The sequence below is a fragment of the Ursus arctos genome, unplaced genomic scaffold (genome assembly GCF_023065955.2).
Source record: "Ursus arctos isolate Adak ecotype North America unplaced genomic scaffold, UrsArc2.0 scaffold_25, whole genome shotgun sequence".
NCBI classification, from domain to species: domain Eukaryota; kingdom Metazoa; phylum Chordata; class Mammalia; order Carnivora; family Ursidae; genus Ursus; species Ursus arctos.
In genome coordinates this window covers 29941520-29955087 of record NW_026622930.1, presented here as the reverse complement: position 1 = coordinate 29955087, position 13568 = coordinate 29941520, and the positions used below count along the sequence as shown (strand labels likewise).

At 44.1% G+C, this 13568-nt stretch overlaps 1 protein-coding gene across 1 annotated transcript; it reads right to left on the bottom strand.

Annotated features, from left to right (window-relative positions):
- Positions 1 to 8594: 8594 nt before the first annotated feature.
- On the bottom strand, positions 8595 to 11187 carry LOC125282863 (disintegrin and metalloproteinase domain-containing protein 20-like). Its single transcript, XM_048220161.2, has 2 exons — positions 11123 to 11187; positions 8595 to 10980 (listed from the first exon to the last, which is right to left on the bottom strand). The coding sequence occupies exon 2, from the start codon at positions 10966 to 10968 to the stop codon at positions 8758 to 8760; it is 2211 nt and encodes a 736-aa protein (XP_048076118.1). The 5' UTR covers positions 10969 to 10980; positions 11123 to 11187; the 3' UTR covers positions 8595 to 8757.
- Between the last annotated feature and the right edge of the window lie 2381 nt (positions 11188 to 13568).

Sequence of the window (13568 nt, the reverse complement as noted above, 5' to 3'; positions counted from 1 at the left end):
GTATTAAAAAAAAAAAAGAAAACCCAAAAGACTCCACTCCCAGACTACTAGAACTTATAGAGCAATTCAGTAATGTGGCGGGATACAAAATCAATGCTCAGAAATCAGTTGCATTTCTATACACAAACAATGAGACTGAAGAAAGAGAAATTAGGGAATCCATTCCATTTACAATAGCACCAAAAATCATACATTATCTCGGAATTAACTTAACCAGAGACGTAAAGGATCTATATTCTAGAAACTACAAATCACTCTTGAAAGACATTGAAGAAGACACAAAAAGATGGAAAAATATTCCATCCTTATGGATCGGAAGAATAAACATAGTTAAAATGTCTATGCTACCCAGAGCAATCTACACTTTCAATGCCACCCCGATCAAAATAACAATGACATTTTTCAAAGAACTGGAACAAACAGCCCTTAAATTTGTTTGAACCAGAAAACACCCCGAATCGCCAAGGAATTGTTGGAAAGGAAAAACAAAGCTGGGAGCATCACGTTGCCGGATTTCAACTATACTACAAAGCTTTGATCACAAAGACAGCATGGTACTGGAACAAAAACAGACACATTGACCAATGGAATGGAATAGAGAACCCAGAAATGGATCCTCAGTTCAAACTAATGTTTGACAAAGCAGGAAAAACCATCCAATAGAAAAGACAATCTCTTCAATAAATGGTGCTGGGAAAATTGGACAGCTACATGCAAAAGAATGAAACTTGACCACTCTCTCACACCATACACAAAGATAAACTCCAAGTGGTTGAAAGACCTCAATGTGAGACAGGAATCCATCAAAATCCTAGAGGCGAACATAGGCTGCAACCTCTTTGACATCGGCCACGGCAACTTTTTTCATGACACATATCCAAAGGCAAGAGAAACAAAAGAAAAAATGAACTTGTGGGACTTCATAAAGATAAAAAAGCTTCTGCACATAAAAGGAAACAGTCCAAAAAACTAAGAGGTGGCCCACGGAATGGGAGAAGATATTTGCAAATGACACTACAGATAAAAGACTAGTATCCAAGATCGACAAAGAAATTCTCAAACTCAATACATGTGAAACAAATAATCAAAAAAATGGGCAGAAGACATGAACACTTTTCCAATGAAGACATACAAATGGCTAACAGACACATGAAAAAATGTTCAAAATCACTAGCCATCAGGGAAATTCAAATCAAAACCACACTGAGATACCACCTTATGCCAGTTAGAATGGCAAAAATTGACAAGGCAGGAAACAACAATTGTTGGAGAGGATGTGGAGAAAGGGGATCCCTCTTACACTGTTGGTGGGAATGCAAGATGGTACAGTCACTCTGGAAAACAGTATGGAGGTCCCTTAGAAAGTTAAAAATTGATGTATCCTATGATCCAGCGATTGCACTACTGGGTATTTACCCCAAAGATATAGACGTACTGAAGAGAAGGGCCATATGCACCCCAATGTTCATAGCAGCATTGTCCACAATAGCTAAATCATGGAAGGAGCCGAGATGCCCTTCAACAGATGACTGGATTAAGAAGATGTAGTCCATCTATACAATGGAATATTACTCAGCCATCAGAAAGAAAGATTACAGAACATTTGCAGCAACATGGATGGGAGGAGATTATGCTAAGTGAAATAAGACAAGCAGAGAAATACAATTATCATATGGTTTCACTAATTTATGGAACATAAGCAATAGCAGGGAGATTGGTAGAAGAAGGAAGGGACGAATGAAGGGGGTGGTAAACAGAAAGGGGAATGAACCACGAGAGACATGGACTCTGGGAAACAAACTGAGGGCTTCAGAGGGGAGGGCAGCAGGGGATTGGGATAGGCAGGTGATGGGTATTAAGGAGGGCATATATTGCATGGAGCACTGGGTGTTATACACAAACAATGAATCATGGAACACTACATCAAAAACTAATGATGTACCGTATGGTGACTAACGTAACACAATAAAAAATAAAAATAAAAAAGAATGAGAACAACAACCCTGGAACTTGAGGAGGGAATATCTCAGACCTAGGGAGTCTGAGAGGAACATTAAAGATTTTTATCTTTCAGAACTTCCACTGGAACCTTCCTCATGAAGGACATTGTCCTACTGCAGCTCTGCCAAGCTCCTGCAGGCATCTAAAATTCAACGAGCTACTGAGTCTGCCATCCCCTACGAGACAGCTCTGGCCATGATGTGATGACCTTACCTTTCCTTACCTTACTGAGAAATCTATTGGAAAAAACAGAAGTGGCCCCAATTCCTGCACCGTGCAAAACACCTGACAACACCTTCAGATGCCTCCTTCACCCCCACTCTATAGCTATCACTGATTCTTGGAGGTGGGGGAATACCACCTAACTGGTGGGGTAGACAAACAGGACAACTCGGAGAACTGTCTTTAGTCCCTGCAAACACAGGACTATATTAAATTATTTGAACTGAATGGAGAAACATCAGGCTTATCAGCTACTAGAAAATCATCCTGGAGGTACTCTCAAACTATACTCTCTGATTGACTTAAGTGCCATGTGAAAGGACCTCAAAATGGTAATCAACATTTTGGGGGCATTTTGTGTACCTCTGTGGTATAATTTTTGTGTATACCAGGCGTAATTGGCCTCTCACCTGAACACGTTCATCTTAGGGATGGTCCTAAGGGGTCTCCAAGTGCTAAGGAAACATGACCAGTAGGCCATGTAGCCCTCAAATGACGGCAGAGCTTTCTCCAAAATGAAGATACTCTCCTTCATTTGGGGATAGATTGCCAGAGAAATAATTGACTCACTTCTGCACATATTCAAGACAGCTTCCACACAATGCTGAGAAATTTGTTCCAACTTTTAGCTAAAGTGAGCAATGACACCACCAAAGCACTGGAAGACAAGAAAATCCACCAGCTGGAAATGTTTCCTGGGAGGGCCCAGAGGGCATCACCAAATCGTTAAGGAACAGCTGGGGAAAGGGACACCAGCAACCCTGAGCAGCTCAGTAGTGGCTCTCTTCTGGAAGACTGGGTTGATACTGCCACGGACCTGGACTCCGGCTCTCACTGGAAATGACAGAATTCCAGAATGGCAGGGGCCACAGGGCAGCATTGAGACATCAAAGGCAAAGCGTTTGTAACTAATGTATCATTGATCAGATTGGAATGTCCACCCAGGAACCTTTCAGCCACAGGATGATGTCTACTAGAACGCGATATTGCTGCAAGCGAGACAGAAGGGAATCCGTGAGGGCAAGCACGATCTGTGCGAGCAAAAATCTCTCAAGAACCATCCGCTAACCAAGATGTTAGCGACCGCAATGGAAAACCGTGACCCCCTCACCCAGTTGCCAGACCTGGACCAGTTCTCAGACCCGGACCCATTGACTGAAGTGGAAGCACGAGCACCTCAAGCAGAGACTCTGAAGGCAACCATGCACGTATTCATAGAACCCATTCCCTCACTCCTTCCTCAAATGATACTCAGATCCTGGAGCAAGGGAACTACTCAGATCTTACCAGCAGTTCTCAGATACAGGGTCTGAGCTGCCACTGATGACGAGGCAGACAAATGTGATGGTGAAGGTCCATTAGCGTGGGGGCAGACGGAGGCAAAGTAACAAACTGATTGCTGGCACAGGTCCTCCTCACGACCTATGCCGTGCGTGTTGTCCTCTTCCCAGCTCTTCGCTGAAAACGCAGCAGATCTACTTAGCAGCTGGCAGAATGCTCTCACGGATTCCCTGACAGAGGGAGGCGGGCTCGCCATAGCAGCAAAGGTCAAGTAAAAGCCCCTCCAACTGCCGCCTCCACCAACACAGGAGCAATATGCAAGTAAGGCAGTAACAGAGATCACGTTTACCTGAAGGACTTGAGAATGGTGGGCCATGTTTCTTCCCATTGCAGATCTTTGTGTGGTCCCTGAGAAAACCTTCCTGGTTATGGCAGTTGCTTGTTCTGTGACCTCATCAGGTCACCCTTCAGGGGAGTAGTCTACTACAGGCAGCACAGCTGATCAACAGTCTCCAGTTGTCTTCCCTTTGTGGCTGTGGGAAATTTGCCCCAGGCCATGGTCCTCTTGGGAAGCTCCAGCCAATGTCTGAGCACCGCGGCAGGGAACAGGGCCACTGCTGCCCAAAGTAGGAGGCTGTAAAGGGTCACTCTGCCTCAGGGGCTCCCCGCTGGCCTGGATGAACGGGATTCACACCTACTCTGATGTCTGAGGCTCTTCCAATGCGATCCTACCTTTCCTCTCTCCTCAAGCAGGAGAGGTATTGTGGCCCAACGGCTCTCTTGGTGTCCTCGTACTCCTATCCCTTTATCTTTAGAGATGTTTCTTCCATGAACCTCCTGAAGGTCTAATCCTGTCCTGACATCTACTTCTCCAAACACAGTGGTGCTGACAGTGATCTGACAAAACAGCAAAGATGGGCTTGGGGCCATGCTCAGTCAACACTCAGCTGGCAAGGAGGACTCTCTCTTTCCCAGAGGAATGTGAAGAAAAGATAATCCCTAGCACAGGGTGGTCAGTAGCCCAACACTGTGCCCCTTTGCAGACAGTGCCCTCCCTCCAGCCCCTGGCAGCCACCAATCTGTTCTCTGTCCCCATTGTTTTGCCTTTTCTAATCGTCACATTAAATAGAGTCAGACAGTCTTGCGGTCTATGGGTCTGACTTCTTTCACTCAGCATAATCTTGAGATCCATGCACGTTGTTGCATGAGTAACTGGCTCCTCCTTATTGCTGAGTAGCAGTCCATTGTGTGGCTAGACCACTGTTTGTTGACTCATTCACCGTTGATGCGCATTTGGGTTGTTTCCAGTTTGGGGCTATTACGAACAAAGCTGCTGTGAGCATCTGCATACAGGTCTTTGTATGGACCTATGTTCTCCATGCACTTGGAGAAACATTTAGAAGTGGGATCGCGGAGTGTATAGTCCAGTGTATGTTTACCTTGATAAGAAAGAGCCAAGGGGCGCCTGGGTGGCACAGCGGTTAAGTGTCTGCCTTCGGCTCAGAGCGTGATCCCGGCGTTATGGGATCGAGCCCCACGTCAGACTCCTCCGCTATGAGTCTGCTTCTTCCTCTCCCACTCCCCCTGCTTGTGTTCCCTCTCTCGCTGTCTGTCTCTATCTCTGTCTAATAAATAAATAAATAAAATCTTTAAAAAAAAAAGAAAAGAAAAGAAAGAGCCAAACTACTACAGAACACTTATGAAAGAAATTGAGGAAGACATAAAAAGATGGAAAAACATTCCATGCTCATGGATTGGAAGCATAAAACATTGTTAAAATGTCTATACTGCCTAGGGTAATCTACACTGTCAATGCCATCCCTATCAATATACCATTGGCATTTTTCAAAGAGCTGGAACAAATAACCCTAAAATTTGTATGGAACCAGAAAAGACCCCAAATCACCAAGGAAATGTTGAAAAAGAAAAACAAAGCTGGGGGCATCACATTGCCTGACTTCATTCTTTATTACAAAGCTGTGATCACTGAGACAGCAAGGTATTGGCACAAACACAGACACACAGATCAATGGAACAGAATAGAGAACCCAGAAATGGACCCTCAAATCTATGGTCAACTAATTGTTGACAAAGCAGGTAAAGAATATCCAATGGAAAAAGGACAGTCTCTTCAATAATTGTGCTGGGAAAACTGGACAGCCGAATGCAGAAGAATGAACCTGGACCATTCTCTAACACCATACACAAAGATAAACTCTAAATGGATGAAAGGCCTCAATGTAAGACAGGAATCCGTTAAAATCCCAGAGGGATACATAGGCAGTAACCTCTTTGACACTGGCCACAGCAACTTCTTGCAAGACACATCTTCAAACGACAGGGAAACAAAAGCAAAAATGAACTTTTGGGACTTTATCAAGATAAAAAGCTTCTGCACAGCAAAGGAAACAGTCCTAAAAACTAAGATGCAACTCATGGAATGGGAGAAGATATTTGCAAATGACATTACAGATAAAGGGCTGGTATCCAAGATCTATAAAGAACTTCTCAAAGTCAACACCCAAAAACAAATAATCCAGTGAGAAAATGGGCAGAAGACATAACAGACACTTCTCCAAAGGAGACTTACAAATGGATAACAGACACATGAAAAAGTATGCAATACCATTAGCCATCAGGGAAAATCAAATCAAAAGTACCATGAGATACCATCTTACACCAGTTTGAAGGGCAAACATTAACAAGGCAGGAAACAACAAATGTTGGCAAGGATGTGGAGAAAGGGGAACCCTCTCACACTGTTGGTGAGAATGCAAGCTGGTGCAGCCACTCTGGAAAACAGTATGGAGGTTCCTCAAGATGTTAAAAAGAGAGCTATTCTAAGACCCAGCAATTGCACTACTGGGTATTTACCCCAAAGACACAGATGTAGTGAAAAGAAGGGGCACCTGCACCCCAATGTTCATAGCAGCAATCCACAATAGCCAAACTGTGGAAGGAGATGAGATGCCCTTCAACAGGTGAATGCATAAAGAAGATGTGGTTCATATATATAATGGAATATTACTCAGCCATCAGAAAGGATGAATACCCACCATTTGCATCGACGTGGATGGAACTGGAGGGGATTTTGCTAAGAACATAAGGAAGAGCACAGAAGACCGTAGGGGCAAGGAGGGAAAATTGAAGGGGGGGGAATCAGAGAGGGAGACAAACCATCAGGGACTCTCAACTTTGGGAAGCAGACTGGGGGTCTCAGAAGGGAGGGGGCTGGGTGGATAGGGTAGCCAGGTGATGGGTATTAAGGAGGGCATGTGTTGTGATGAGCACAGGGTGTTATACGCAACTATTGAATCCTGAACACTACATCAAAAATTAATGATGTACTATATGGTGACTTCTGAACAAAAGAGAAAAAAGAAACACCAAACTGGGGGCACCTGGGTGGCTCAGTCTGTTAAGTGTCTGCCTTTGGCTCAGGTCATGATTCCTCAGTCCCTGGATTGAGCCCCACATGGGGCTCCCTTCTCAATGGGGGCTGGAGGGATCTGCTTCTCCCTCTGCCCCCACACCCCACTCATGCTCTCTCTCAAAAATAAATAAAAATCTTTTAAGCAAGTAAAAAAAGAAAAGAAAAAGAAACAACCAAAATGTTTTCCAAAGAACTCTATAGTTTTCCATCCCCACCGGCCATAGATGAGACTTAAGTTGCTGCATATTCTCATCAGCCCTTGGTTTTGTCAGTCTTAACACCTTTTTTTTCCATCCCAGTGGCTATGTAGTGGTATCTTAATGTGGTTTAAAATGTTTTCTGTATTTGAGACAGTCGACACACTAGGTTACATTACTTTCAGGTGTACACTAGGGTGATCGAACTTCTCCATACGCCCCCCCCCCCGTGCTCCCCACAACTGCAGCTACCATCTGTCACCACACAGCGCTATCACAACATCATTGACTAGATTCCCTATGCTGTGCCTTTTCTCCCCGTGATTTATTCATTGGTGGACGGTAGATACTGGTGCTGAGTGCAAATGCAGGAACACAGGTTTGACAAGGGCGTAGTAAACAGGGGCTCAGATCTGTCGTGGATGAAGATCCAGACTACTCTACCACATACGCCCCCTGGACAAGAAGGTAAGAGAGCTCCAGAAAAGACAGACAGATTACAACGGCACAGAGTGGCACCCTTGTTGAGTCTGTCTTGCCGTGTCTTTCCCCGTCCCTTTGGCGCTATTCTCACCTGTACTGCGTATTTTCCGAAAGGAATTGGATCTGAGGTCTGAGGCATTTACACAGCACGAATGTACCACATGCCCCTTATGAGACCGTCTTCTCCTTCTCTTGCACGATATCTGAAGCGACTGCTTCCGGTTTCCTTTTGTGTAAATTTTTTCTCTGTACATGTATCAGACAGTCAGTTCCACCCAGTACTTGACTGACAGGCTGTGCTCAGGCAAGTCCTAAGATTTTAAATGTGAGTTACTGCGACTTCAGTAATCAGAGGCCTTAAGCAATGATGTATCAGTCAGTGATCCACGGCTCCTCCTGTGACGGTTTCATTTCTAATAAACACACCACGCCAAACTCTTTCTACTGGAATACCTCAGGTTTAGCATAGCCCAAGAGTAATAATGAGTAACGGCACGTATTAAGTGCATCACATGTTCCAGGCCCTTCCTGGGTGCTTTCTTTGGATCGATACAAAATCCTGGCCAAGTGCATTTCATCTCCCAGTGTAGCATGGACCTTGAAACTCTCACGGCCTAAGACCTTGTTCAAGAGTGCTACTTGGCAGGCGGTAGATCTGTTTGCACCCCTGGGCCTTGACGGAAAAGTTCTTACTGTCCTACCGTATCTTCCAACTGTCCCTTTGAATGCTATTTGTTTACCAGGAGCAACAAAATGAATAAGTAACAGAAATCTAGTATATAACCAATTGGGAAGTGGTCCAATAACCGGTTAAAACAAGTGCATCCCAGTGCAAACAAGATTTGCTCCACGGGCATCTGTAAAACACCGGAATCCACATCTTAATGTATTGAAGAGTCTCTACTTTCATCTATAGGAATAGGAAGACTATGACTAGACAGGAAATGTTACATAAATTTAACCCCGCAGACCTCAAGTTAAATTGGCAAGTGATTTTATTTTAGGGTGACAACCTCAGAGTAGCTTTAGGATTATGTAATCATTGGAGTGATTCTCGTCATTTCTCCCAGTACATGCCAATATGATTTTCTCCTTCTAGCGCATTCCAGTCAGTATTTACTTACGTGGAGGTAATTTTGCTTAGTTAGTGTCTTCTTCCTTCTCTTCTAAATGATGAAAGGCACCAATGATGCCTGAAGTCAATAAAGCAAGTAAGCGAATAATCAGTAGAAGTAATGCATGGTTCATATTAAAAATTATTTTGGCTCGAAGTCCATATTCTCTGTCAGGTGGAGGGCCACTATCTATACTACCACCTGCTCCCCTCTCTTCACAAGATGGGGGTTTCCAACCTCTCATACAGTGACAATGTTTCTTGTTGTTACACACCCCTCGGAAATTACATGTCTTGACATCGCAGTCAAACCCCAGGTCTTGAACAAAAGTACAATTCTGTTGAAAACAGTATCTTCCTGGGCCACATGTGGCTCCATCCACGACAAGCCCCATTTCTGGCAGATCTGTCCCATGGTGTGCATCGTATCCAAAGCATAACTCTTCCTTAACATCACGTACTATTATATGACGAAACGTAGTGTGGTCACCTCCACCAGGAATTTCTTCGACACCACGACAGTGCAGCAATCCACAAAGAACATCATCAACTTCACATTTCACAGGTTTTCCTCCTCCTCGTATCAACTTCACCCCACAGTTCCCAAATCGGTCACCTATTACATTCAATTTTTCATAGCATACTGGTGCTGCATCTTTTATTTGGTAGCCAAAGAGGGATTGGCACTGCATATCACGATCACTGCAGTTTCCTCTCACGCAGACAGCCAATGCTGAACATGGGGTTCCATCCTGGGTGTAAAAGTCATTAGGACAATTATGCGATCTCCCATCACAGTATTCTGGGAGATCACAAATACCAAGCATATCTCTGCAAAGCAATCCGGGTTGAGCATATTTGCAGTTAACACAGCAGGGTCCTCCATTGCAATCACTGCCAAGGGAGAGGATACAATTGCTCTTGCAACACTTATCTGTAGAGCACTGTTTTAAGGAGCCACAGTCACATTCTTCCTTCTGATCTACAGTCAGGTCACCACAACGACCAGTTACATAAGGATAATTGGTGTACGGTACATGTGGTATGCTCAAACAAGGATCCCAGATAGTGAGCTTGTGATGTATTCTGTCGTAGGTACAATTGCTCAGCATATCCAAGAAATCAGGCTCAGGAGCCATGACGCAGTGCTTTCTTCGAAAGCATTGACAACCGGGTTTATCATGCTCGATGCCCAAATTATGAGCTAGGGCATGTGCTCCAACAGACGCACACCAAAATATGTGATATCTTGCCATATATACATACGACACGCCCCAGTTGGGGTTGCACACTCCATCGTGGTGGCCAAAATATGAGGCCCCATAGAGCTTATCTCCTGTAAGAAGCATTGAAGTATCATGAGGAATATCTTCATACCAACCCCAGTATTTCCACACACCAAAATGAGACATGAGACCTGCAATACTTGCGAATTCATACAAATTCACCTCATCATGTCCCTCCCATATGCACAAAACACGTATGTTGACATCTAAGAGAGTTGGTTTGTAGATGGTATGTATTATGTTGTTGAAAATCACTACATTCTCTACTATACGTGTGATATTAGTGTTCAAAGCATATAATGAGCTAGCAACTGTGTAGTGGATTTTTAAGTATTTCTTATGTGGCCACCACAAATACACAGGGGCTGCTCTAGGAGTTCCGGCAAGGACTGCCTCTTCGTATTCTTGATTTGTATCTTGCTCTTCAATCGTACACCTTTCAGCCTCTGACGATCTTCTTTCTGACACAAGCAGAGAAACCACATGCTCAAATTCGGAAGAAGCCTCCAGTGGTTTTATTTCATAAGTGAAGTCATCCACCTGCAGCATGCCACGCAGACCCCCGTAGCAGGTGTCCAGTGTGCCCATGGAGCCGGGAACCCCTTCCAGGTAGCAGTAGTAGTAGCAGTCTCGAGGGACAAAGGGATAGTCATCCTGCATGGCGCCCTGATCATTCTTGGTGATAACAGGAAAATGTCTGGGCAGCAGGTTCTTCTTGATTTTCATGTGAAGCACATGTCTTTGGCCCCTGAAGTGAATCTTATAGGAGAGCTGGCCTTGTCTCTCAGTTCCACCCACCCTGTGGGACACCTTCCTGGGGATCACAACCTCAGAGGAAGTGAAGCGCCATCCTGGGAGGGCCTGGGAGCAGCAGGCTGGGGACAGGAGTAGCCAGAGCAGTGGCAGCCAGTGATCACCTGTCAAGTGGGCCCAGGCCCAGGCTGGCCCCATGAGTGAAGGAGCCTGTGACCACAGAAGATGCAGTTGGGTGGGAGGTAGGCAAGATGATCCCCCAAACAGCAACTTTTCTAGCAGTGGGGTCCTGCGGAGAGCAGAGAGGGACTGGGGCCACAGCCTTCCCAGGGAGGGGGTGGGGAGTTATTACCTAATAATGGTGTGCTCATCAGGGGAGGCTGTGCTCAGTGAGTTGGGCGTCCTAGCACAGGGGACCTAGGGAAGAGAAAAAAACAGGAGGAATTGGGAACAGTAGTGTATACCGCCACTCTGGAAGATAGTATGGAGGTTGCCCAAGAAGTTAAACATAGAGCTACCCTCTGACCCGGCAATTGCATCATTGGGTATTTACCCCAAAGACATAGATGTAGTGTAAAGAAGGGGCACCTGCACCCCAACGTTCATAACAGCAATGTCCACAACAGCCAAAATGTGGAGGAGCCACGAGGTCCTTCAACTGATGAATGGATAAAGAAGATGAGGTTGATATATACAATGGAATATTGTTCAGCCATAGAAAGGATAAACACCTACCATTTACATCGACATGGGTGGAACTGGAGGGGATTATGCTAAGTGAAATAGGTCAAGCAGAGAAAGACAATTACGATATGGTTTCACTCATATGTGGAATATAAGAAATAGCTCAGAGGATCATAGGGAAGGGAGGGAAAACTGAATGGGAAGAAATCAAAGAGGGAGACAAACCATGACAGACTCTTGAGTCCAGGAAACAACCTGAGGGTTGTAGAAAGGGAGATGGGGGGCGGGGAGAAGGGTTAATTGGGTGATGGGCATTAAGGAGGGCATGTGATATGATTAGCACTTGGTGTTAAACGCAACTAATGAATCATTGAGCACTATACCAAAACTGTATGTTGGCTAATTGAATTTAAAATTTTTAAAAAAGTTAAAAATAGAACTACCCTATGACCCAGCAATTGCACTACGAGGTATTTATCCAAAGGATACAAAAATAATAATTCAAATGAGTATATGCACCCCCATGTTTATAGCAGCAATGTCCACTATAGCCAAAATATGGAAAGAGCCCAGATGTCCATCAATTGATATATGGTAAAGAGGATGTGGTGTGTGTATATGTATATATATATATACACACACACACAGAGAATGGATTATTAATGAACCATCAAAAAGAATGAAATCTTGTCATTTGCAATGGCGTGGATGGAATTAGAAAGTATGCTAAGCAAAATAAGTCAGTCAGAAAAAGACAAATATCATATGATTTCACTCATATGTGAAATTTAAGAAGCAAAACAGACGAACATAGAGAAAGGGAAGGAGACATAAAACAACATGAAAACAGAGGGAGGCCACCCATAAGAGAACTATAGGGAACAAACTGAGGGTTGCTGGACGGGAGGTTGGTGGAGGGATGGGGTAGTTGGATGATGAGCATTAAGGAGAGCAGTTGATGTAATGAGCACTGGGTTTTGTATGCAACTGATGAATCACTAAATTCTACCCCTGAAACTAATAATACACTATATGTTAACTAACTTGAATTTAAATAAAATCTAAAAAAAAAAAAAAAAAAGACAGGGATGTCTCTACTTTTGCCTGGATGAATGAAACAGTTTATGAAAAGGAACCTCCTAAGCAGATGTGAGAAAGTGGGGGAGGGACAGTAAACAATCCTCTAGGGAACAAACTGAGGGCTGCTGGAGGGGAGGTGGGTAAGGGGGAGGAGTAACAGTGTTATGGGCAGTAAGGACGGCACTTGATGGAATGAGCACTGGGTGTTATATGCAACTGATGAATCACTGAATTCTACCCCTGAAACTAACAGTGCACTATACATTAACCAAATTGAATTTAAATAAAGAATTAAAAAAAACCCCACAAAACACGAACGATCCTGGTATTGTGCAGCTGTTCTCCGCAAACTCAGGACCTTAACCCACAGATTTTTTTTAAAAAAGATTTTATTTATTTATTTGACAGAGATAGAGACAGCCAGTGAGAGAGGGAACACAAGCAGGGGGAGTGGGAGAGGAAGAAGCAGGCTCATAGCGGAGGAGCCTGATGTGGGGCTTGATCCCAGAATGCCAGGATCACGCCCTGAGCCGAAGGCAGACGCTTAACCGCTGTGCCACCCAGGCGCCCCTTAACCCACAGATTTTATTTTTATTTTATTTTTATTTTTTTAAAAATATTTTATAATAATATTTTTATTATATTATGTTAGTCACCATACAGTACATCCCCGGTTTCCGATGTAAAGTTCCATGATTCATTACTTGCGTATAACACCCAGTGCACCATGCAATACGTGCCCTCCTTAATACCCATCACCAGCCTATCCCATTCCCACCACCCCCCACCCCTCTGAAGCCCTCAGTTTGTTTCCCAGAGTCCATAGTCTCTCATGGTTCATTCCCCCTTCTGTTTACCCCCCCTTTCTTCTTCCCTTTCTTCTCCTACCAATCTTCCTACTTCTTATGTTCCATAAATGAGTGAAACCATATGATAATTGTTTGCCTGATGGAATCCCTGGGGAATTCTACCAAACATTCAAAGAAGAAATAATATCTATTCTCCTGAAGCTGTTTAAAAAAATAGAAACAGAA